Source organism: Pelecanus crispus, chromosome W (assembly GCF_030463565.1).
Source record: "Pelecanus crispus isolate bPelCri1 chromosome W, bPelCri1.pri, whole genome shotgun sequence".
In the NCBI taxonomy this organism is placed as follows: domain Eukaryota; kingdom Metazoa; phylum Chordata; class Aves; order Pelecaniformes; family Pelecanidae; genus Pelecanus; species Pelecanus crispus.
The window spans coordinates 21,456,438-21,481,363 of record NC_134675.1 but is presented as its reverse complement, the minus strand read 5'-3'; the positions used below and the strand labels follow the sequence as shown (position 1 = coordinate 21,481,363).

The 24,926-nt window shown below is 43.7% G+C and overlaps 1 protein-coding gene across 1 annotated transcript; it reads left to right on the top strand.

Moving 5' to 3' along the window:
* The first annotated feature begins 3,802 nt into the window (after window positions 1-3,802).
* LOC142596522 (ubiquitin-associated protein 1-like) lies at window positions 3,803-20,509 on the top strand. The gene is made up of 6 exons (XM_075725671.1): window positions 3,803-3,836; window positions 9,051-9,175; window positions 11,712-12,641; window positions 17,160-17,354; window positions 18,822-18,923; window positions 20,354-20,509. Exons 1-6 carry the CDS (start codon window positions 3,803-3,805, stop codon window positions 20,492-20,494), a joined length of 1,527 nt encoding a protein of 508 aa, XP_075581786.1. The 3' UTR covers window positions 20,495-20,509.
* Window positions 20,510-24,926: the final 4,417 nt, after the last annotated feature.

Genomic DNA, 24,926 nt, shown 5'->3' with positions numbered 1-24,926 from the left:
AGGACTTGCTCCCAAAGGTAAGCAAACCTTTACTGCACAGTGTAACAGCTTTGACTAAGCAAATGCAGTTCAGGCCTAGAAGCATAGTAGCAACATCAGTAACCTTCTAACTGGCTGCAAATTTTGTTGGTGGTGTGATATTTTTTTTTTTTTTTTCCAGCAAGCAGGACAGAGCAACAGCAAGGTGCTTATAAGAGTGGTCCCTGAATAGCCTATCAAATCTGATTAGTCAGAAGGCACTATTTCAGTTAAACCCTCTTTGGAAAGGAGGTGATGAAATGTGGCTGGCAGCCTGTTCTAGCATTACTGTGTGCAGTGCTTAACAATTCTATTTGCTGACGGTGCCTTCTGCGGTATTGGTATCTTAATAAGTGCATACTCACAGTGCATTGGGAAGAGCTACTGTGCTATAAACTCAAATGCTACCTGAATCTAAAAATGTGACTGTCTGGAAATGGCACATTTCATGATTAGCTTGCTATTGATGTGCCTTAACTAGTTCTGTAGTTAAAATAAGGTGTTGCATATGGCAGAGGAATCATTTTTCCCACTGTACCCTGAAGTTAATGCAGGTGCCTGGTCTGCACTACGATTTTACTACAGGATTGCCAACGAAAGCAAGATACTTATTGCTTGTGTGGGATGTTTTGACACTGAGGACACATCCAAGGCTTTATGCAGCTCCAGATTGATGTACTACTGCAAAACTCCCTGGATGCTAGATGTGCACATCTTTGGTTCTGTGGGATTTGTATGCATTGCTACTAATGTCCCTGGAGCAAATTGATAACATCATGGTAACTTAGTGTTCAGTTACTAAGTTTACCATCTCGTACACTGATCTTCAATATGTCCTTGCAATGGCCTGCTGGAGAAGGGGATATAAATTATCATTCTAAAAATGATCTCTTTGAATTTTCTTTTCAATGTCCTTTATGTTGGTACAGTCTGGAGTAAGCTGCTTCTGATAAATGAGGTAGACGGCATAAGCTATATTGCCTGTAGATAACTGGTGCTGCACTGAAAAAACTTCCTTGTCAGTTGAGTTGCAAAAGTGAGGAGGTTACTTCCTCTCATCAGAAATTTTAAAATCCTTTAGAAAAGGAGCACTTGCTTTTCAGTCTGAGGTAGTAACTAGAAGAAAGACAAACTCAGAGAAATTAAAGGAAGTGTGTAGAGGACTCTACACTCTCCCTAGTTCAGCTCTGATGTAATAGTAGTGGATGATGGGCAGCCATAGTACATGCTTGTAGGTGGTGTGTCACAGTCTCCAGTGACATGCAGAGGACTGGTGAAGTACGTGAGGGCTGTATGATTTCACATGTGGCCTGGCTTTTTCAATAACAACAAATCAAGTTGACATCTGTCCTGGTTTCAGCTGGGATAGAGTTAATTTTCTTCCTAGTAGCAGGCATAGTGCTGTGTTTTGGATTTAGTAGGAGAAGAATGCTGATAACACACTGATGTTTTAGTTGTTGCTAAGTAGTGCTCTCTCTAGTCAAGGACTTTTCAGCTTCCCATGCTCTGCCAGGTGCACAAGAAACTGGGAGGGGGCACAGCCAGAATAGTTGATCCAAACTGACCAAAGGGCTATTCCATACCATATGACATCATGCTCAGTATAGAAACTGGGAGGGGTTGGCCGTGGGGCAGCGATCGCTGCTCGGGAACTGTCTGGGTATCAGTCGGCAGGTGGTGAGCAATTGCATTGTGCATCACTTGCTTTGTATATTATTACTATTGTTATTATTACTACTACTGTTTTACTTTATTTCAATTATTAAGCTGTTCTTATCTCAACCCAGGAGTGTTTCTCACTCTTACTCCTCCGATTCTCTCCCCCATCCCATCAGGGTAGGGGGAGTGAGTGAGCGGCTGCGTGGTGTTTAGTTGCTGGCTGGGGCTAAACCACGACATTTCACATCTTAATTGCTACTCTCATACAGAGGAACTAGCAATGCAGCAGCTTGTCTGACAGTGTGATCCAGGTCTGAAAGGTGCAGCCTATTTCATGTGCTGTAGTCTGTAGTCTGGTCTCCTTCAGTGACACTGGGACTAAAGCCCATTCAGCTGTAGTAGTTGACATGCAACTGTACCGGGTGGTCTTGTGGCTTTGCCCTTGACAGCCTTCCTGAGATGGCAGGCTCGGCACTGTTTCACCTCCTTTTTCTTCCGTCTTTGAAGCCGTGATGTTTTTTTCGCTTCTGAGAAGCAGTTGCTGGCTAGTGACAAACCAGTTCTCTGGCTTAATGGAGTGGTTTTGGACATAATGCCAATGTTGAGAGAGATGGTAATGTGTTGAGAAGAACCTGACAAATGTCGAGCAGAATGACACATGGCTTCTATGTACAAGGTACACCTGGAGTTACCCAGCATGACTCACTTCCCCGTAGCCTAGTGTCTGCTCGCTGTGTTTCATGAAGTCTGGTTGCACCTGGGTAATCTCTGTACAGCTTTGACTTTAGCAGTGTGTTGAATTCCTGTTAGCCAGTAGGGTTGGTTCACCTATTGATTTCAACATAATGTTGAAAGGGACCTTTGCATGGCAAAAGGTACTTTTCTAAAGTACTTGAAACTGGCTCTTCCTGACCCCAGATGTGTCGGCAGCTGCCAGGAGGAATAGCTAAGCTTTCTCTATAATCATCACCTTATGATGCCCTTCCTTTAAGGTAACATTTGCAGTTGGAATCTGCAATGGAAACAGTGAGGCTAAGACTAAGATCTCAATTGGGGAATGATGGGTGTGAATGTTAGATCTGCTCCAAGTTGTGCTTTGAACGCTGTCTGCTGCTGGTGAGGGTGTCCTAGATAACGTCATGTTTTTGAAGAACGGCTGTTGGGCATTTCAGTCTGAGCTGGAGGACTTCAGAAACAAAGGGCAACTCTGATTCTTTGTCGTGTATAATGTCAAAGGAGGACTTAAATTCAGTTATTCGAAGAATTATGCTGTGGTGTCTTGAGAAAGATCTTGTGATGTACTTCTAATCTAGCAAAAGAACCAGTTATGTTACTGAGCACACCATAAGCATCCTGGAGCAGGGTTTTAGCTGACAGCTAATTCTATCTTAAAAGCAGTTCTTTTCTCGGGACAGGCCTGCTCTGTGTTAAAAGCTGGCTAGGCACTTCTGTGCTTAACATCTTGGCCATGTAGGATTTGTATCCGAATCTTAAAAGTTGTTAGTAAAATTCTGTGGGCAGTGGATGAGGACTATTGTTAGCATTGTTCTCTTGTGTGTATCTGAAAATATCTTCCTAATGGCACCATTTATTGTATGCCTGTATTGTTATCTGTGCATTACCCAGTGTGTCTAGACAAGTGCCACACTGGCTAACTGACTGCGTACCCAATATGATAGTATCCCTTTTTGGAGCAACAGGGATTAAACTGAAGAGGATTGGTGTGGTATTTCCAGTAGGAAGGGCTATTCTTAATGTCAGGGGAGGCAGGCTATGCTCCATGGGGCTGGGATGGAGCGGCCTCTGAGCGCTGTGATCTGGAACTCTCTGCCTTCCTGATCAACCTGGCTGCTTCTTGGCTCTGTGGGGTTTGTTTTGTTTTGGTTTTTTCCTCTCTTCATTTTGCCATTTAGATTGTCAGACCCTGGGCTAAATTATTTGCCTGCTCCGTCAATTCTCAGAGCTATAAAATAAGTTTGCTTATCTATCTTGGGAACAGGATAAACAGCAAGTGTCTGCAACATCCCATAATCTAGACATAAGATGCTGTAGAACTGTATCGGCTTATGCTGTGCTACATGTATAAATTTGTTAAAGCTGTTTTAAATTGTTTTTCAGGTTCTAAATGGCTTCTAAGAAGTTGGGATCTGACTCTCATGGTAAGCAAAATTTGGCATCCTTGTCTCTTCAATAGGTTTAATCCTACTATTGCTGCTGATTGATGTCCCAGCCTAGACAGTCCATAGAGACTAATCTGTTTAGCATCTGAGTAGTTTTTTGTTAAGCATGAAGTGCCTTGGCTTCCTTCTTGCATAGTTGCTTGCTGATGCTGTGCCTGTTCTGGTTAAACTGAAATTCAGCCTGTGACTGTTCCCCACTCCTTCGTGGCAGAATACTACCTCCCACTTCCCCCTTCAAAATCAAAGCTGATCTGTAGCTCCTTTCTATGGAAGTCATGTGAGAAGTTGGATTGAAAGTGAAGCTTTTAATATATCATTGAGCTATGCTTGCTTTTTGCTCAGCAGTGAATTTTTTTCCTAAATTGGACTAATCTGGTTCAGCAGGCAAGTGAAGAAGATAATATCCTCTACATTTGAGATGTGTAGTGTCATGCAGATGATTGGTATCACAAAAAATATTTGCCTGTATATGTGCTTATCTTTTACAAAATGGGGTGTAATTTGGGAGGATTAATATTTCTGTGGAACATTAAAGTCCAGTTTGTTGTATGTAATGTAGCTTCTTCAAATCAGTAATCATTCAAGGCAGTACTGGGAGGTTCGTGTGACATTTCTAACATGATTTTTCATGCTATAGCAACTTCTGCTTTTAGAAACTCAGCCTTGATCTTCCTGGATAATCGTTCATATAAGAGGGTCCTGGGGAATTCTATTTTTTCTTGAGCTTTTTATTCAGTCTTGCAAGTGTAAAGTTGAAGTACAGAATAAGAAATGCCTCACTTAAATACATGGTTAAGGATTAATAAAAATGGTCTATCAAAACTTAATTTTTAGATGGTCTCCTTTGCTGTGGCCCAGTGATCCTGCTGCAAGACAATTAATGTCTTTATCTAATAAATAATATCTAATAAATAAATAGCTGCCAGCTCTTCAGCAGTTCTTCTCTTGTATCTATGAACGCTCTGAACTGCTTGTCTTTTGAGTCTGTTTTTATTTCTCTCTTCTGCTTCCTAAACCAGACTAGCAAAGACACTGCTTGGAGCTAGAATTCAACCTGTATTAAATATTTCTCAAAACAGTACCATGTGGTGGAACATGCTCCTGGCTTCAAAATAACAAAATCAAAACAAATGGTGCCGTAAGCTGGCTGGTTAACTTGTCTACCCTTTTGTGTACCCTCTGTTCCTAATGATACCAGTAACACTGTCACAGTACTGTTTCTGAGGAGTAGTGGAGCAACTTCCTTGGCTTATGTCTTAAGAAATCATATGGGCAATTTTTTCAGTTTTCTCCAGGGTTGTTAAGAATTAATCCCACCAAGTGATTTTTGGCTTACTGTAAAGCATCTAGCCCAACAGCTACCTTTGGCTCAGTGTCTCTGGCAGGCTGATGAAACTGGTCTACATAGTTGATGCATCTCTTGTACTTATTGTTGAGCTGCTTATTGGAGGTTAGAGGACTGTTGTTGAATCACAGAATTGAGGTTGGAAGGGACCTCTTGAGATCATCATGTCCACACCCCCTGCTCGAGCAGAGCCACCTAGAGCAGGTTGCTCAGGACCATGTTCAGATGGAGATGAAGATAAGAACATAAGGTATGGATGGAGAGGAAGGAACTCTTTTCCTGTCTTGAAGGGTATTCTTAGCATACGCCTATAACTATGCCTAAGCATGTAACTTCAAATGCTCTCCTGTCATTTGAATAATTGGAAGTTCAAGCTTAAGTTTTAGTAATTAGTGGCATCTAGAAATACAGCTCTCATCTGTTGTGCGAAAAGTGTGGGTTATACCAAGTGCAGTACGTTAATACTGCTGTTGTATTGTCACTGTCGCTATACAGCATGAAAGCTTTTAACTCCAATATCTGAAAATTGAAGTGTGGTTTGTGTGACCACAAAAACTAAGTTCCACTTGGTTTCAAAACTGTTCCTCATTCATAACCAGTAACTGGTTTTATCTGAAATGTTTCCATTTTGCTACCAAACTGGAGGATACTTCTATGAGTTGGCCAGTGATTTCTGCATTATGCTAAAGTGGAGAGAAATCTTACTCTTGTAGTAGATCCTTGGGTCAGGAATATCATATAGTACATGGTGTCAGAGACCAGACTGACAGGTACAGTTTGCCAGGACTATTCTCAGAACTTCCTCAATATGCTTTTAACTGCTAAGGATGAAGTGGCTAACAGCCATATTAAATAACAGTTCAAAAAAACCTTTAATTGCTTCACTTGAACATGTGACTATTGAAACAGCGGCTTGCATAATACTTCCTATATGTAGGTTTTGCTTATTGCTTTAGAATTTGCCATTTAAAACAAATTGCACCCTTACCCATCAGCGTATTCAGGCAGAAGGGTCATTGTTTACAAAAAGAAAAGGGTTCTTGGCTTCCTGGATCAGATTTTAACTTCGCTAACTAGTACTGTTCTGATTGGGCTGGAACAAAGTGAATACTACGTGCATCAATGTTTTGCTTCAGAAAGACTTTTTACCATCAAATATCCTAAAACACTTGGTGTGTTTCTTAACGTGCTTGCAGGATTTGTAGCAGAGTTATATTCAAGATGAGGTTATAGCAGTTGTTATTATTAAAAAAAATCAGTATACTGGGAAGAAACTAGGAGGCTTTTATTCCTTAGTCTAGCTGCTGAGGTTAAACTGGCAGCTGTCAGTGCAGCCCATCTAGTCTAGGTGTGTTTAGGTTTTTTTACTGTACCAAAACAGAGTGTTGCTATGTAAATACCACAGTGTGTGCTTGTACCCTCTGTGGCTAGTATCTATTTCGGGCAAACAAGAAGGCTGTGCAAGGGGAGGTGTCTACCACTTACTGTGTCAATAGGTCTAATAAGACAAGTATTTGCACACTGAGCAATTTGGGCTGTGAGATCGGTGCAGAGAGGTAATCCTGCTTCACTTAGATCATCCTGCTTGGAGCAGGACTTGTGCTAGTGGGACTAAGCAGGGCATAGTAGCAGCAGTCATGCCGGCCTCTGAGCAGTCGGAGATCTGGTTGTCTTTGACCTGGCTGTGATTTACCACACTCGGTGTGAAGGCTGCTACAGTTGCTGTTTCTGCACAAGCAAACACTTTGGCATATCCAGGTTCTCAAATTGCCAGCTCAAATACGATTTGGATGCTGTGTCGCAAATAGCGGTGTTGGTAGCCAGTGAGGTGCCATCCGGACGCTGTGCTGTGTAATGCTTGAATGTGTGCTTCTCAATAAGGATCAGTGAAAATACTATTATATTCTGCCTGGAGCACTTTTTCATCCTGGTGGCCCAGGTGGGATGTAGGTTATTCAGCCTGATGGTTTCAAAGCTGGAGGAAATAGCACCTGTGTCCTAACAGGACTCTGGGACCAGCTGGTGTGGTGCATAGTATGAGAGCTCAAGTGGTGACACCACATAAACATTTAACTCCAAATTATCAGGATGTTCCTGTTTTCAAAAGCTGCTCATCATTTTGGAGCCTGTGACTGCATTGTTGTAGATAAGTCAACAGTGAAGGAACGCAAACAGTACTTAAACTGTCATCCGAGTATGAAAATGGGTCAGATAAAAATGGCAAGCCACAGCTTGCTGAGCAAGAGGTTAGTCACTGAATACCATATTAATGTTGCCACTAATGTCTTTTTGGATCTGCAACACTCAAAGCAAAGTTACAAATGAGTGCTAGAGGAATGCTTCAGATTGTTATACACAGCCAGAAACCTTGCCTGTAATTCCAAAAGCTTAGACTAGTGATCCAAGAAATCCCTTTCAGTTAATCGAGAAACTGAGTGCAATTTATATTGTGGGTTTTCTAATACTTCATAGTAGCTCAAGGAAAACAAACCTATAGTCTGGCTTCTTGGAGGTGGTTGAGTTGTAAGTGATTCTGCCTCATGAGTTTGCAGGATGCCTGAAGAAAGTTTCATCCTAAAACACTTTTTAAATACCATATGTAAGTGATAGATATAAAGGACAGATGGAGGACCATGAAACAAGTCTGAGGCCTCTCATTGGAGTGATCACAAATCAGACAGCTGATTAAGTTAGATTGTCTTGTTTCAGAAATCAGAATTGCTATGCTAAATAGTCTTGAGCTATTTCACTGTGTTTTGGTTAGAGTGTCTAGACTTTGGGTCACTTTGCCCTTGTGACTACTTCTGTCCAAATGTTACTTCCTACTTGTATGCCAAAACATGGATTTTAGCTTGTCTTAGCTGCTCTAAAGCTGGGTTATTTTCAAGCGTGTTTTGAATATGACAAAAAAGATGGATCTTTTTATAGAGACATAACAGAATACAGTGTTCGGGAGAGCTTCAGCTTCCAGTTGTGTAGGCATAGCCTTGTCACAAGGGAAGCTAAAATGTTGGTGTCCTGGTTTCAGCTGGGACAGAATTAATTTTCTTCCTAGTAGCTGGCTTAGTGTTGTGTTTTGGATTTAGGATGAGAATAATGTTAATAACACACTGATGTTTTAGTTGTTGCTGAGCAGTGCTTACACTAGTCAAGGACTTCTTCAGCTTCTCATACTGCCCTGCCAGCAAGGAGGCTGGAGGTACACAAGAAGCTGGGAGGGGACACAGCCAGGACAGCTGACCCAAACTGGCCAAAGGGATATTCCATACCATATGATGTCATGCTGAACAAAAAACTGGGGGGAGTTGGCCAGGGAGGTGCAGCCGCTGCTTGAGAACTGGCTGGGCATTGGTCAGTGGGTGGTGAGCAATTGCATTGTGCATCGCTTGTTTTGTATATCCTTTTCTGTCCTATTAAATTGTCTTTATCTCAACCCGCTATTTTTACCTTTTTTCCAATTCTCTCCCCCATCCCACTGGGGGGGGAGTGAGCGAATGGCTGTGTGTTGTTTAGCTGCCTGCCAGGTTAAACCATGACAGTTGGGTATATTAACTTTAAAATATGTTAGTTGTTGGACTGTTGTGTTGTGTGTTTGTTTTGTGTGGGGTTTTTTTTTCTAATAGCTATGAGCTAGAACATTAAAAAAAAAAAAAAATTACCAAAACTGAAGCAATGGAGTCCAAAGAGATTCAATGTGTTTCTGATCAAGCAACTTCCTTTGTATTGAGTCATGTGGTATAGTTGGGGCAGCAGAGATAAAATACTCCCGAATACAAAAATGTGAGTCTTAACTGAATGCGTTAAACTTGTAAGGTTTTTTTGGATACAATTTCTGCTTTTGATCTTAGGGCCTTTCAGTTATCTTGATGATGTCCTGTTTAAGATAGGAGATAAATTCAAAACCCCAGCGAAGGTTGGATTACCCATTGGTTTCTGCCTGCCTGATTCTTCTCAGCTTGTCAGAGAAGCCCAGGTAAGTTTTGCCTTTCCGCTCTCTTCCCCCTCACCACTGGCCCCCAACATGTGGTGCTGTAAGTTGCAAGTAGTCACAGTTTGCACATGTGTTCAAGTGTCAGTCTTGTTGGTCCTGTAGTGTCATTTTGTATGCTAGGCAGTAGTTGCAGAAGATCTGTTAGAATGTACAGAAAGATAAAAATGATAGGCTGTGCAAAAATTTTCTGCTACTTATCACTTCAAAAAGCCTAATAGCATTTATTTTAGTGTATCTACTATAAAAAAAGCACAATGTTTTTGTGTAATAGTTATAGGTCTAAATGTTACCCTGACTAAATTTGAGTAGTGTTTTTAAGAGGAAAAATGGTAAGAACTGATATACCCATGCTGTAGCATACTTGCAGAATCTTGTTTGAGGGTAACAGGTGTTTCTATGACCATATCTTATGGGTTCTCACAATACTGGGATGAAGAAATAAATTTCCAGTTCTTTTTTCTCTGTGCAGTTGAGTGGAGAATTTTTTTTCAGCTGTAGGGCAAACAGGTTACAGCTTGGTACAGATGGCTTCCAGGTTTTGAGGAGCATGTCTCTGTTACCATAAACTCTTGGTAGCCTAAAATCAATTGCTTTAGCATAAATGTTGAAAATCTAATCTCCAAATGCAGGTTGTGATACAGGGAATCTAATTGAACTGTGTTCTCATTTGGATCCATGATTTTCCTTGGTCAGTCCAAACTGATGATTGTTTTCACTTCAGCTGTGACAGATTGCTGTAGATGCTTTTTTTTTTTTCTGCCCTGCAACTCATCCACCAGAGCGCTGAATATCTGAATTACCCTACATCATGGCTTTTTCATTATAACTATTAAATGATTACCCGATTGTCCTAATACACATATTTCTACCCAGTTAAGCTGGTGTGGGAGAGCTAAAGGAGACTCTAATTGCTGGCTTCATTGTGCTATGTCTCCATCTTCCTGCCAAGCTGAGGCTCAAGTATAGTATGCCCAATTGGACTGCAACACCTTGCATAATATGATGTGACTATGCATCTTGCGGTGCAATTTGACTTCTTTACAGCTGTAGTGAGAGCTGTTTAAAAAAAAAAAAAAAGTACAGGGAAGCAAAATTGCCCAAAGCCCCTTTTTTTTTTTTTTTTTTTTTTTTTTTAATATTTAATACCCCCCATTTTTTTAATGTTAAAAAGACACTGGTCAATTCTGATCTATATATAACCATATACACACACACAAAACTACGATAGCTCTGCTCAGATAGCAAAGAATGTGTAATGAGTAGTACCCAGCACTTCTGCCAGTGAGTTGTTTTTCAAGAGTCACCTTGCTGATAAACTGTGTATCATGCCTCTTGGAGTCTTAGAGCTAAGGGAAGGGAAAACTGTTTTACAGTTGAGACAACAGGTCTCCAGGATCTTGCTGGAGCCTGCTATAGGATAGGATGTGATGCAACACACAGCAAGTCCCAGAAAAGCCCAGTAGAGGCCTAGCAAGCCTTGCTGGCTTGTTGCTCTTTAGAGCTAGGAATTTGTATGACCTAGCAGTCCCATGGCAAGAGCACTCCTGTTTGGTTATGTGCCATTATCCTGGCAAGGATATCTTATGACTTCTTCTGAGTCACAGGTGGGTTATACCATGGACTTAACTTGTAGGCTGTGTTCTCTGAACATTTTGTGGTTATTTAAAGAGCATTTGAGGTTGTTAATTCTTCATAAGATATTAAAGCTTTAAGTAGATTTAGTCTGTTCAGAATTTTGTCCTCTCAACCAGGCCACTATGGTGGCCAGTAAACGGGTAGTGAGTAGCTTACAAATGCTGCCTTGTGCTAACCTGGCCCTGAAGGAGCTGATGTTAAATGAGAAAAGCTTGTGGGATCCTGTCATGCCAGTAACTGCAGCAAAATCTGCTACTGCAGGTAGTTGTCATCAGTGTAGCCAGTATATCCCCTTTGGCTGGTGAGCCATGGGCACTGGGGTAAGACTACCAATACCTCTTAAACTAGTGGGTGTAAAACTCTAATATCAAGTCCCTTAGGAATCTTTTAGGGGGAACTGAGTAATACCGTATTGGTCTTTGGATGAATAAATATTCTGCTATAGTCTTGAATGACTTGTGGAACTTGTGGACAGGGGGTAGTTCAGTGGTGCCAGATCTGGGTATGGTTGCCCATTTAGTAACATATTAGACTTCCCCTTGCTACATGCATTGTCTTGGGGGAAGAGAGTAGGTGGGCTGTGAAACTGGTCTTGGTATGACCAGTAGCTCTAAAGCAAAACTAAATGTAGGAAGGAGGCAAAATATGATATTCTAATCCAGACTATAGACAGGTTTTGCTGCTAGAGGCAAAATGAACTACTTCTGGTGTCTTCTAGCTTTGCCAGTCTGTAGGTTATAAGAGATGCTGGGAAAAAATTGATGCCTGTCCATGGTAATTCATGTAGCTCTTACTCTGTTACTTATGTTGCTGTTATAAGGATCATAGCCACTACTTCTAATTTTTTTTTTCCCCTCTCCTTTTCCCCTCCACACTTGGTCAGTATGACTTCTCTTTGGAAAAGAAAACAATTGAGTGGGCTGAAGATATCAAAAAAATTGAAGCTGCCCAGAGAGAAGCTGAATGCAAGGCAGAAGAAGCACTAGCGAGCTCAAAAGCAGCTCCAGAGGTCAGCAACAAAATGGGGTTCTCAGAGGGACCTTGCCCTGAGGCCATGCCTCCTCCTATTAACCCCATCCTTGCTAGCCTGCAGCACAATAATATTCTTACTCCCACGCCAGCCAACAGCAGTGCTGTGAAGAAAAAGGTTCTCAGTCCACCTTGTCCAAAAGCAGACTTCAACCCAGCTGATTTTGAATGTGAAGAAGACCCATTTGACAAACTGGAATTAAAAACTATCAATGATAAGGAGGAATTAAAAAATATTCTTGAAATTCATGTTGGTACTACTGGGCCAGTTGTTGCCCAGCTGTTAGATAATACCTTGCCCAAAGGAGGGTCTGAGTCTGTGTTGCAAGATGAGGAAGTTCTGGCATCCATAGAAAGGGCCACGTTGGACTTCAAGCCCCTTCACAAACCCAATGGCTTTATCACTTTACCGCAGTTGGGAAACTGTGAAAAGATGTCCTTGTCTTCCAAAGTGTCCCTGTCCCCTATCACTTCAGTGAGCAATATCAAATCCCTGTCCTTTCCTAAACTTGACTCTGATGAGAGTGATCAAAAATCATCAAGGCTCACGAGCACTTTCCACAGCACTACCTGTCTCCACAATGGCACTTTGCTCAGCTCTTTGCAGACCTGTGCTCAGAGTAAAGCTAGTGAACTGAATGGACACCATATGGTTGGTCTTTCTGCTCTAAATGAGGACAGTGGCATGGAGACATCAACATTATCCTCTTCATCCAGGCTGCCTTCCCTGGCTGTGTCAACAGTTTGTACAGAAGAAGAATCATCTCAAAGCACAGTGACTACGGTAAATATGCAGTGGATTAGAATCGGGGTTGTTGGGGAGATGTGGAGGTGCAGAGGCAAATGTTGCTTCTAAAACGTCCTGTGGTTTTAGGTTCATTTAATGGGAGTGGTGTGTAGATCACGTGTGGTAGTTCCTCTTCGTTTATGCAGCAAATTGATCAAACAGGTCTTCATGCTGACAGTTCTGAACCTCAGATTATTACTCTGCAGGTTTCCCCCAAACCTGATATTTTTAGACTAATTCTGGTGACTTTTCTTTCAGCTTTTCAGCTCTTGTTCATAGTTGCACACCTTTGAGCTAAGCGTATAAGATATCTTCTTTGTACAGTCCTGCATTCTGTCTTATCCAACTGAGATATATCAGATTCTGAACTGCTCTTAGGTTTTGAATTAAATCTGCTAGATTTTTTCCTCAGCTTGCTTATTTGCCGGAAATAATGGGAAATGCAGGCTTTTCAAAGAATAGAAGCAATAATAGATTAAAAACCACACATGTGCTGTGTTATTCAGGGAAGAAAAAAGTGCTTGCATTTGACCTGCAGTGAAAGAATTGTCTGTCTTTCCCCCCCCCCCCCTTCCTTCCTGAGATCCTTTTAAAATCTGACCTTTAAAAGGATTAAAATGATGGTGGTCTGAAATCTGGTGTTTACCCTCTTCCTTGTAAAGGAGGGTGCAAGGATTGCTTTGTGGATACCAAAAGCAGTCTTGAGGATCATCTTAGATGGCTAATGTTACAGTTGGTTGCTGTACAGCTCTGAGACAGGAATTTGACGCTTCATTTCCTCAAACTTGTAGCAAGTTCTAAAATTACTTTGGGGACACTTAACTTCACACCAGCTGTTGTCTTTGTCTCTTTGTGAATAAGAGCAGAGATTTGAGTAAGCTTGTGGACTTTTTTTTTTTCCCACAGAACCTAATACTCATGAAGCCTAGCAGAAACTCTGTAGTCAAATCCTCTAGCTGGCTCTAAAATAACCTGGCTGCTTCTGTCCAATATAAGCAGTGCTTTGGTGGTTCTGCGGCCTTACTGGAATACTGTAGGTTTTTGTGTGACACCATGTGCTCTGAAACAAATGACACTGCTTCTCTCCTGTTGTTCTTTCTCCTCTTTTCAGGCTTAGGTAAATGCATTATTAATTGTGAAATACAGTATTCTGGCAACTAGTGTATTCATCAGAGCACAGCAGAACAGCTGTTTATTGAGCACTAGAACAAATTTAATATAGTAAACTTTGGCAGAAGCAGCAATGCACTGAGCAACTGCTCACTGCTACAGATCACAGGTTTGAGAGACAATTGTATGTAGCTCAGAGGTGAAACCTCAAAGTATGACACATCTGTAGGGGTTAACATGAAAGATCACTTACAGCTAGTTAGATGGGCATTCAGATGGCCAAATTTTCACTCTAATTATTCAAATCTCTATGCTGGATTAAAACTTAAAGACCAAGAGGGAAGGTGTATTCTCAAGAATGCTGTAAGGGAAGATACAAACTGATAAGCAAACAAAAAAAAATAGTCTTACTAGGAGAAGTAATAAAGATCTTCATTTGAAACTATTTCTGCTTTGGAAGTAGCAAACCAAGAAACAGATATGCTGACAGAACTAGTTCTTTCTGTTTCAATTCCAAGACTTCAGAATATACTTGTTTCATATTTCCACAATATGGTCCCAGCAGCTGGAAAATGGCAGCTGAGCTGCAAGAAATTGAAGTAAATGTAACAAAAATCCAATGAAAATGATAGAAGTCAGTCAGTCATCCCTGTGGCTGGAAGCAGAAGGGTCATGTGTCCCTTGCTTATTCTTGTACAACCTTGAAGACTGTCCTTTTTAGAAAGCCTCAAGACAATTATATGTCCCAGTGTATTCCACAGTGATTTTATATATAATTTTTTTTTTCTCACAAGACTAGAAATTCTGACTTTGGATTTGGAGTTGCCACTGGAGTGTATGCTTTACCAGTGAATTGGATCTAGGGTTTTTTGGATGGAAATAAACTTGTGATTTCTCTGAGGCTGCACTGATTCTCCGATTCTGTCCTGGGTGGACTCCTCTGAGTATATTTTTGGGGGGTTTTTTTTGTTTGTTTTTGTTTTTTTGAAGCTCATTGGTTTGCTTTTTGCAGCATTGGCAGAGGGAGAAATGACTAGTGAAGACAACAGGTTAGAATTAAACAAAGCTGGTCAGAGACCTGATTAGTCTCTAGACTAGATCTGATTAGGGGCACTCCTGGCAGACCATTCAGAATATATACTGCTGCACTAGCATGATGTGTGCGGGCACACCAACTGCAGGCAGGGCTCCCGACCTCTGTATGAAGTCCATAAAAGTAGGCATAGTGTGTAAGCACATACTGAAAGCACTGCATGTCTGCTTCTTGATGGGTGCTGAAATGCAAGTCTGAGATGTGAGGGAGTGTGGCTGCTGAGTGACCAGTCCTGGCTTTGTCCCCTGCAATTCCTTTAGGTGTTTCCCTCCTCTGCTGGAAGTCACTGACCACAAGCACAGGTTGTCAAGCTCAAGTAGATTGAGGAGGAGGAGGAGTTGGTTTTCCTGGACTCTTGAATCTCTGGTGTCAGAAGCAGTTTTGGTTTTCCTGGCTGCAGTATCAGTAACAAAGCATCATCCTTCAATTTGATAACCAGATGATTTCAGGGCCGTTCCAGACCCCCATTTTGGTGTATCCTGTATTCTGGTGCTTTTTTTCTCTGGCAAAAGTGCCTGGAGGAAGGGGGTGTGTGAAGAGCTTTGAACCCCTCTACCACCATGAGGAGAGATTCTTGGGTAAACCAGTCCATCAGACTGAACATGATTTCTCAGCCTTTGTCTCCTAGAAGATAAATTCTTATCCTGGAGATGAAAATGGGCAGAAATGCAGAACAAAGCTCCTCCCCCCCCCCCCCCCCCCCCCCCCCGGAATTTGCCAAAATCCTAATATATGTTCTCAAAACTGGTTTTCTATAAACAGTTTTTTGTTGTTGTTGTGTGTGTTTGTGGTGTGGTTTTTTGGGTTTTGGTTTTGTGGTGTGTGGTTTTGTGGGGTTTTTTGGGTGGTGGTTTTTTTTTGGTTTTTTGTTTTGTTTTGTTTTTTTTTTAGTTTGGGCCCAAAGAAGGCCTTTCTGAAAGAAGTGGACAAGCTTTCAAGCAATCTGTTGGCTTAAAAGGTATTAAGGAAAGGCAATAAACAGAGGCTCTTGGTCCAAAGTAATTTCTTGCAGTCTTTTCTAATTTGATTTAAAATATAGGAAGACTTTTAAATGGATGAATTGAAATGTGCAGATTTGATGGGGCAAAGTTCTGACTTTGCACGCCTGTCATCTTGGACAAAGTAGTATAAAGTGGTGGGTTGGTTCTGCCCTCTGGCAGCATGCTTCTGCAGAAACAGAGCAGGTGTACAGTAGGGAACGTTACCCAGCTTTGGTGTACTGGGAATGGGACCAAGTGTTGGGTGTTGGTAGAAAAATCACATGCTTTTTTTAGTCAGTGTGCCACATTGCTCCTATATGGCGTGTGAAACGCAGTGCTTTGAGAGTGGGGGGGGGGGGGGGGGGGGGGGGGGGGGTATATGTTTCTCTTACCCCTTCTCATGGTCAAAAAAAAAATCAAGGCAAGTTTCTAGGCAATGACTTTAAAATGATCACTGTCATTGAGGCCGCATAGCACTGGGTCAAGAGCTGAACGGGAGCCAGTGTGTTACTCTGGGCTGTATGAACATGTAGCAGTCACAGTGACAGAATAAACAAGCTTACAATTATTATGAGGGGGGGACACGTTCTTCTTGGGGTATAATCTGTTTTTGTAGAGTGCTGAGAGAAGAGATGATCCTTATGATGGCTATTCTATAACTACATGCAACTGCGTAACGTCTGTGTCTCACGTGTGGAAGCCTGATCAGACCACAGGTCTCCCTAGTATGGTAGACTTATTCCCAGATCTCTTCCATAAAACCCTTCTCCCCCAGCTGTAATAAATTCTGCTCACTGGTGCATAATGTTTACAGTCATCTTTGTGTGTTGTCCAACAGGTACACCCAGACTACAAGGAAACGGAAATCCCTGTGGTAAGTTCCCAAATACCTGTGTGCTTGCACTGGATCGTGTTTCTGAAAATCTCCAGAACTAGTGTTCCTTTGAGTACAGAAAATCATAGGTGATGAGTAAACTTGGGGTGAAGGAAGCGATCTCCGTGCTTCCTCTGAGGTACAGGGTTTGGCTATATCATAAGGACCTTCACTGTTGCAAAGGTTTGGTATTGAAAGGTTTTCGTACACCAGTAGGAGAGGGTATATTGCAAAGAATCTGGGTTGTTGGTTGTTGTTTTGAGGGTAAAAAGAGTGTGGTGGGAGTCAGACTATGTGCACTGCTTGGTTTCATCCTAACAGTGAATAACTTCCCAATGGCAGTCTAGAAAGCCTCTCAGATTAATTACATGGGATATCCTGATTCTGCACTAGCTGGAAACAGGATGTGGGGATGCAAAAGACGACCATCATCTCAGCCTCTGGGTTTTCCCCTTTAGGTAACACACCAAAATTTCCCAGTGTCTAAAGTGCCCAATAACACCAGCCGCACAAAGTGGTCAGGTGGCCCCGCTCCTGAACTACAGCAGGTCCTCTCCACTAATGAGAGGCAGTGCATAGAGACGGTCGTCAGCATGGGGTACTCACTTGAGAACGTCCTGAAAGCCATGAAGAAGGGACAGAACATAGACCAGGTAAGAGCTTGTGCAATGGGAAAGAAACCCTTGATTGGATGCTGATTCTGCTGAGAAACAACCTTGGGTTTGCAAAATGGATAGGGGGGAATACTTTTATTCTAACAGGGGGTTGCAGCCTGTAGCTGCTGTGATATTAACTACTAGAGAAGTTGACACCTGGCAGTAAAGGCTCCCAAAACCAAAGAAAAGCATCTGTGCACGTATCTGAGAGACTGCTTGAGTCAGCCACACCTGTGAGTGCTGGGTCAGAGCTGTGCTGGGGTGGGCCCTTAGCTCCATGTGAAGCTGGGAGCAGTACTGGGTCTTCCCAAGAGCCACAAAATCATTGGAAGGAAGCTTAGTGTGGCTCTACACCATGCTTAGTGCCATGTGACAAAAAAGCAGCCCGCTTCCCTTGTTCGGAGCATGGGTTATGACGCTGACATCTCTCCTTGTAGAGAGATTGGCCCCTGCAGGCTTACGACAGCCCTGAAAGGCTCTCGCAAGGCACCGCTGACCGACTTTCTTTTGCGTGCTCTGGTCGTGGTGCTTCCTGCCTCATGGGTTGCCTCAAATGCTTGCTAAAACCAGGTCACGTGGCAGAAAGCACTGCAGGGTGAAGCGTGGCTCTGGGTCTTGGATCTGCTTGAAACACTTTAAAGCAGGGAGAGTGTGGCCAAACTTTCTGTGCTGACTCTAGGCAGGCTGTGTGCTGCGCAGAGCATCGCCTGGTGGGACTGCGCCTGGGGAGGAGGAGTGTCCTGGTGACTTCTGCTTGTGGAGCTGATCTGCTTGCCACTACCTACGCATTGAGAGCGGTTTAAGCTGTGCGCTGGAGTGAACTGTAGTATCATATGGAAAAAATGGCCCTTAGGAGGGCAGTTTTCAATCCTGCTGTATTTCAGGCCATGTTCTTTTGCCTTCCTAGCATTACCTATATGACCTTTCCCCATACCTCTCAAAGCTGAGGATGGATAAGAAATTTGGCAGCGATTTCTGGGTGTGTGAGCTGGGGTTTGCAGCTCACTAGCCAGTGTGCTGAGTTGATCTTAAAAGGCTGACTGCTTTCAGATTGCATCAGATCTTGCGGCTGTCTGAGAGGAAGCTTAAAGCTGACACATCTTGACTGCTGGACCTACAGTTTCATTTTAAAAACTTGTATAAAAAGCACAGTTAAACTTCTGCTTTCTGCTCAGTGATCAGGCACAGAAGGCTAAAGATAGGCTTCTGAGACTGCTTTGACTAGAGTGGAAGATGATGTCCAGAGCTGGTGGGAGAGCACAGGAGGACAGAAGGGCTTGTTTTCTCTGAACAAGCTCTTGCATAAAGAGCATCTCAACTCTACTAGGAGGGACTTTACCTCAGTCCCTGGTGAAACCTGGGGTAAAGTTATGCTCAGCCCCTCTGCATGTACAGAGATGGTATTCAGCCGCATGCTGCGAATGCCACTCTGCAAACTTAGTTTCTTTTCTTCATTTCCCACAGGTTTTGGATTACCTATTTGCACATGGACAGCTTTGTGAGAAGGGCTTTGATCCACTTCTTGTTGAAGCAGCTTTGGAAATGCACCAGTGTTCAGAGGAGAAGGTGAGGGCACAATGTGCTAAGGAATAGAGAGAATGTGCCATGATGGGGAATTCCAGCAGCAGTTCCTCTGGCTGATGTAATTCTGGCTTTCATGGTAACGCTGCCTTGTTTCTAAAACTGACTGCTGAAGGACATCCTTGTAGTGATAAAGTGAATATGTGTTAAAGCATTAGAATTCTTCTGTGTTCCTTTATCACTCACTTGCATGCATTTTTATGGGGACAGGATTTTTTTTAAACACCCTGCTTATTCTGGTTGTAATGTTTTGAACCCAGAGTTCTCTTGTGGGTGAGGTGCTTGGTACAGAGATGGTTAATTTCAGAAGCAGCAAATTATCTTTCAAATTCTGCCAGCCTGCCCTGGCTATGAATTTTCTCCCTTGTACAAACACATCTGCCTGGCTGCTCAGCAAATTGGGTTAGTGCTCTCTATGGAAGAAACTGGAAAGCATTGGGGGGGGGGGGGGTGTGTCTGGTTCATTGTCTGGCTGCTTTACCAGCACCAAAAGTACAGAGGCAGGAGCAGGTAGCCAGGGCGGAGGACAGCAGGATCTTTTAAAGTTTGCCAGTCTGTTGTGTGCCAAAACGAAATCTTTAGAGGTGCAACCCAACCCCCCCCGGGCATATATATGCCTTCCTGCCTTTCTTGGACTTAGTGATGAGCTTGCAAACAGAGGAACACCACTGTGAAGATGGGAGAAGCAACCGAGTTTAGGAAATGCATTTGCTGCTGGCTTAACCCCCAAAATTGGAAATGGCTAATCTCCTGAATGTCTGTTTCAACCTGGTTTTTTTGATGGTTGTTTGTTCCCCCCCCCCCCCCCCCCCCCCCCGAGTGGAGCAGAGGGTTCATAAAAGTCTGATCAGTTGATTCACTTCTTGTTACTTTATTTTTTTCAAAGTTTAGGGAGGATTCGTGGTTGATGTCGGTAGTATTGTACACAGTGTGTCCAATAGGATTTATGCTAATCTCCCAAGTTTTCCCTAGATTTGAAGAACTATTTGATAGCGAGGGCTACTGTACTGTTCCCAAAGTCAAAGTAACCTTAAAAAAATTCAGATGCAGCAGTAGCTGCTAGATGGGGGAGCAGGGTGACATTAATCAGAGTCTGAATTAGGCCAGGCTGATAAATTTTCTACTGGGAGACACCCCCCACAGACTAGCTTTGGTGCCCTTGCTGAAGACAATTTTGGAAATGCAGGACTACAAACACAGGGGACTGAAAGTAAGGCTCCATGGGCTACTGCACCCAGAGCTCTGCCAGCTCTTGTGTGAGTGGACTTTCTCCAAACGGAGCTGGAACGGGCTGTACTTGGAGTAGGAATCCACCCCATGGGTGCCCAGTTGCTGAAGACTGGCTCTGTGCTAAACCTCCACCAAGCACTGATCCTCTTTTCTCTTGCAAATAATGGACTGTCTGTGTCTTTCAGATCACAGAACTTCTCCAACTGATGAGTCAATTTAAAGAAATGGGCTTTGAACTAAAAGACATTAAGGAGGTCTTATTATTACATAACAATGACCAACACAATGCTTTGGAAGATCTAATGGCCCGTGCAGGAGCCAGCTGAAAACACATTCCTGGATTCTCAGTGTGCAACAGAGCAGGACCAGCCCCGCCACCTTCACATCCAGTGTGACTTGCTCTTGGCAGGAAGGAGCCCAGCTTTTCGCATACATGGGAGAGTGACTGAGCAAGCCCGCCCCGCGTGCACCACTCTAGCATTTCTCTTTTCCACCAAGAGCCAACTTTCTTTCTTAAATTAAATTTTTAAAGTGTCCTTTCCAAAGTTTTCTTTTTCCAGCTTGGCCATGGAGAGTTTAGACTGCCCAACCTCTATTGGAATTGTACATAGGTAGAGACAGGAGTGGTTTCTCCCCCTTATTGTTGCACTGGAGTTGGACAGAAGAATACTAAGTTGTTTCTGAAACTAGGATGCTTTGGTTCTTTGAAGCTGCTTTCATGGTGTCTGCTTGTACTGAATTACTCGACTGTGTCACAGTCCAGATTAACTGGCTAAATTTGACCTTTAGTGCAATGGAGTTTTACTTTTTGGTTGAAAGTTAGTCTGTAACTTAGTAAAACACTGGTTCAGAAACTGTTGCTTATGCATAAAGAGAGCAGCTGTTCCTCTTATGGGTTTTTTTTGTTTGTTTGTTTGTTGTTTACCCATGCATCCAACACTTCTGCCAGACATGAGTGTCCAATGCTGAGTGGTATGTAAGTTCTCTTGAAGCAGGTAAGCTGTGAACTCTACCTGGACCTGCAGCTTGTGTTGGTTCTTGAACCTGAAGGCAGAGAGCTGGGGCTCAGTATTCTTAATCCCCCAGGTTTGTAGGATATTTAAGATAATGCCCTGATAGGAAATCAATTATCTTTATGTTTTAAATAATACTTGGTGTGATGCAGGAGGTTTCTTTCAAGCACTTTCTTTAAAACAAATATACTCACTGCATTAGTTCCATTTCTCACGCTGCTATAGAATTACATAATAACATCTAGTACTAGAAATCAGGTTTTGGGTTGTTTTTGATAGTTCAAAGTATTACTTTGTACATTGTTCAAGTTCTAAATACATAAAATATCAGCAGTCTTGAGGAATCTTTAAAGTAATTTGCTAAATATTTTGATTCTGCAGAAGAGCAACTAATAAAACTCTCAAATATAACTCCCAGTGTCATGGTTCCCATCTCTCATGCTCTTTGCCTTCAGCAGATGAAGAACTTGCTGGATCCTGCCTACCCAGGTGCTGCCTGCTCCTGTAGGCATGCATGAACACTGTCTGCATTGGGCAAAACAACCAGAGGTCTCCAGGCAGATGGCTGCAGTGGTGGAACGTGCTGCTTTTTTTATGTGGCTTTCTTTTGTTTGTTTTGTTGCAAAAACGAAGCCTAGGGATCCAAACTCACATTAGAGCATGGAGCTGGGAGCATTGGTCTTCAGGAGGGGAAAATGGCTCAACTCGTTGCCTCCATTTAGGTTTTTCAGTAGGAGGTTTTAGCTCATCAGGACCCTGAAGGAGATGGCATTTGTCTCTCTTACGTTGTTAACTTTATTATGACTAATATTGTTAACTTTATGACTAATGTTGTTAACTTTATTATGACTAAAACATCTGGTGGGACGACTCTCATGACTGGAGTGCTGCACTGGAGGGCTATAAGCTCTTCAGAAGGGATAGGCAAGGAAGAAGAGGCGGTGGGGTGGCTCTGTATGTTAGGGAGTGTTTTGACTGCATAGAGCTCGACAGCGGTGATGACAAGGTAGAGTGCTTATGGGTAAGGATGAGGGGGAAGGCCAGCAAGGTGGATGTCCTGTTGGGAGTCTGCTATAGACCACCCAACCAGGATGTAGAGGTAGATGAGGCATTCTATAAGCAGCTGGCAGAAGTCTCGCAATCGCTAGCCCTTGTTCTCATGGGCGACTTCAACTTGCCAGACATCTGCTGGAAATACCATACAGCAGAGAGGCAGCAGTCTCAAAAGTTCCTAGAGCATGTGGGGGATAACATTCTGGTGCAGCTGGTAAGCGAGCCTACCAGGGGAGGTGCCTCGCTTGACCTGCTGTTTACTAATAGAGAAGGGCTTGTGGGAAATGTCGAGGTCGGAGGCCATCTCGGGCTTAGCGACCACGATATGATAAAGTTCTCGATTCTGGGCGATGTAAAGAGGAGGGCCAGCAAAACCGCTACTATGGACTTCCGGAGGGCAGACTGTGGCCTGTTCAGGACCCTGGTTGGGAAAGTCCCTTGGGAGGCAGTCCTGAAAGGCAAAGGGGTCCGGGAAGGCTGGGCCTTCTTCAAGAAGGAAGTCTTAAGGGTGCAGGAGCGGGCTGTCTCCGCGTGCCGTAAGACCAACCGTCGGGGAAAATGACTGGCCTGGCTGAATAGGGAGCTTTTGCTGGGACTCGGGGAAAAAAGGAGAGTCTACCGCCTTTGGAAGAAGGGGCAAGCAACTCAGGAGGAGTACAGGGATCTTGTTAGGTCATGCAGGGAGGAAATTAGAAAGGCAAAAGCCCAGCTAGAACTCAATCTGGCCAATGCTGTAAAAGATAATAAAAAATGCTTTTACAAGTACATCAGCAATAAAAGGGAGAGCCAAGGAGGATCTCCATCCTTTGCTGGATGTGGGGGGGAACATTGTCACCGAGGACAAGGAAAAGGCTGAGGTACTTAATGCCTTCTTTGCCTCTGTGTTTAACAGCCAGACCAGTCATCCCCAGGGTACTCAGGCCCCTGAGCTAGAGGATAGGGATGGGGACTAGAATGGAGCCCTCATAGTCCAGGAGGAACCAGTTAATGACCTGCTATGCCGCCTGGATGCTCACAAGTCTATGGGGCCAGATGGGATCCACCCGAGAGTACTGAGGGAGCTGGCAGAGGAGCTTGCCAAGCCACTTTCCATCTATCAGCAGTCCTGGTTAACAGGGGAGGTCCCTGATGACTGGAGGCTTGCCAATGTGACGCCCATCTACAAGAAGGGCCGGAAGGAGGACCCGGGGAACTACAGGCCTGTCAGCCTGACCTCGGTGCTGGGAAAGATTATGGAGAGGTTCATCTTGAGTGAACTTAACAGGCATGTGCAGGTCAACCAGGGGATCAGACCCAGCCAGCATGGGTTCATGAAAGGCAGGTCCTGCTTGACCAACCTGATCTCCTTTTATGACCTGGTGACCCACCTGGTAGATGATGGAAAGGCTGTGGATGTCATCTACCTGGACTTTAGCAAAGCTTTTGACACCGTCTCCCACAATATTCTCCTTGGGAAGCTGGCAGCTCATGGCTTGGATGGGCGTAGTCTTCGCTGGATAAAAAACTGGTTGGGTGGCCGAGCCCAGAGAGTAGTTGTAAATGGAGTTAAGTCCAGTTGGCGGCCGGTCACGAGCAGTGTTCCCCAGGGCTCTGTTTTGGGGCCAGTCTTGTTTAATATCTTTATCGATGATCTGGATGAGGGGATTGAGTGCACCCTCAGTAAGTTTGCAGATGACACCAAACTGGGTGGGGGTGTCGATCTGCTGGAGGGCAGGATGGCCCTGCAGAGGGACCTGGACAGGCTGGATCAATGGGCTGAGGCCAACTGTATGAGGTTTAACAAGGCCAAGTGCCGGGTCCTGCACTTCGGTCACAATAACCCCATGCAGCGCTACAGGCTTGGGGAGGAGTGGCTGGAAAGCTGCCTGGCCGAAAAGGACCTGGGGGCGTTGGTAGACAGCTGGCTGAATATGAGCCAGCAGTGTGCCCAGGTGGCCAAGAAGGCCAACAGCATCCTGGCTTGTATCAGGACTAGTGTGGCCAGCAGGAGCAGGGAGGTGATTGTTCCCCTGTACTCGGTGCTGGTGAGGCCGCACCTGGAATACTGTGTCCAGTTTTGGGCCCCGCAGTACAAGAAAGACATTAAGGTGCTGGAGCATGTTCAGAGAAGGGCAACAAGGCTGGTGAAGGGTCTGGAGCACAGGTCTTATGAGGAGCGGCTGAGGGAACTGGGGTTGTTTAGCCTGGAGAAGAGGAGGCTGAGGGGGAGACCTTATTGCTCTCCAACTACCTGAAAGGAGGTTGTAGTGAGGTGGGTGTTGGTCTCTTCTCCCAAGTAGTTAGCGATAGGACGAGAGGAAATGGCCTCAAGCTGCACCAGGGGAGGTTTAGGTTGGAAATTAGGAAAAATTTCTTTACGGAAAGGGTGGTCAAGAATTGGAACGGGCTGCCCAGAGAGGTGGTGGAGTCACCATCCCTGGAAGTGTTCAAAAAATGGGTAGATGTGGCACTTGGGGACATGGTTTAGTCTAGTCTACCCTTGATTGGCTTAGAGTAGACTTGGTAGTGTAGGTTAATGGTTGGACTGGATGATCTTAAAGGTCTTTTCGAACCTAAACGATTCTATGATTCTATTTCCTGGAATTCTCTGTGAGGTGCTCAGCTATGTTAATTACATACCTTTACTTAAAACTAAATCATGCTCAGGAGAGATGCAGCTGGTAAGTATCTAGGAGATGCGGAGATTGATGAT

Coding starts and splice junctions, on each gene's coding strand:
- LOC142596522 (XM_075725671.1), top strand. CDS start 3,803: ATGGCTTCTAAGAAGTTGGGATCTGACTCTCATG. Junction 9,176..11,711: donor AGCTTGTCAGAGAAGCCCAG/GTAAGTTTTGCC, acceptor ACACTTGGTCAG/TATGACTTCTCTTTGGAAAA. Junction 17,355..18,821: donor AGGGACAGAACATAGACCAG/GTAAGAGCTTGT, acceptor CATTTCCCACAG/GTTTTGGATTACCTATTTGC.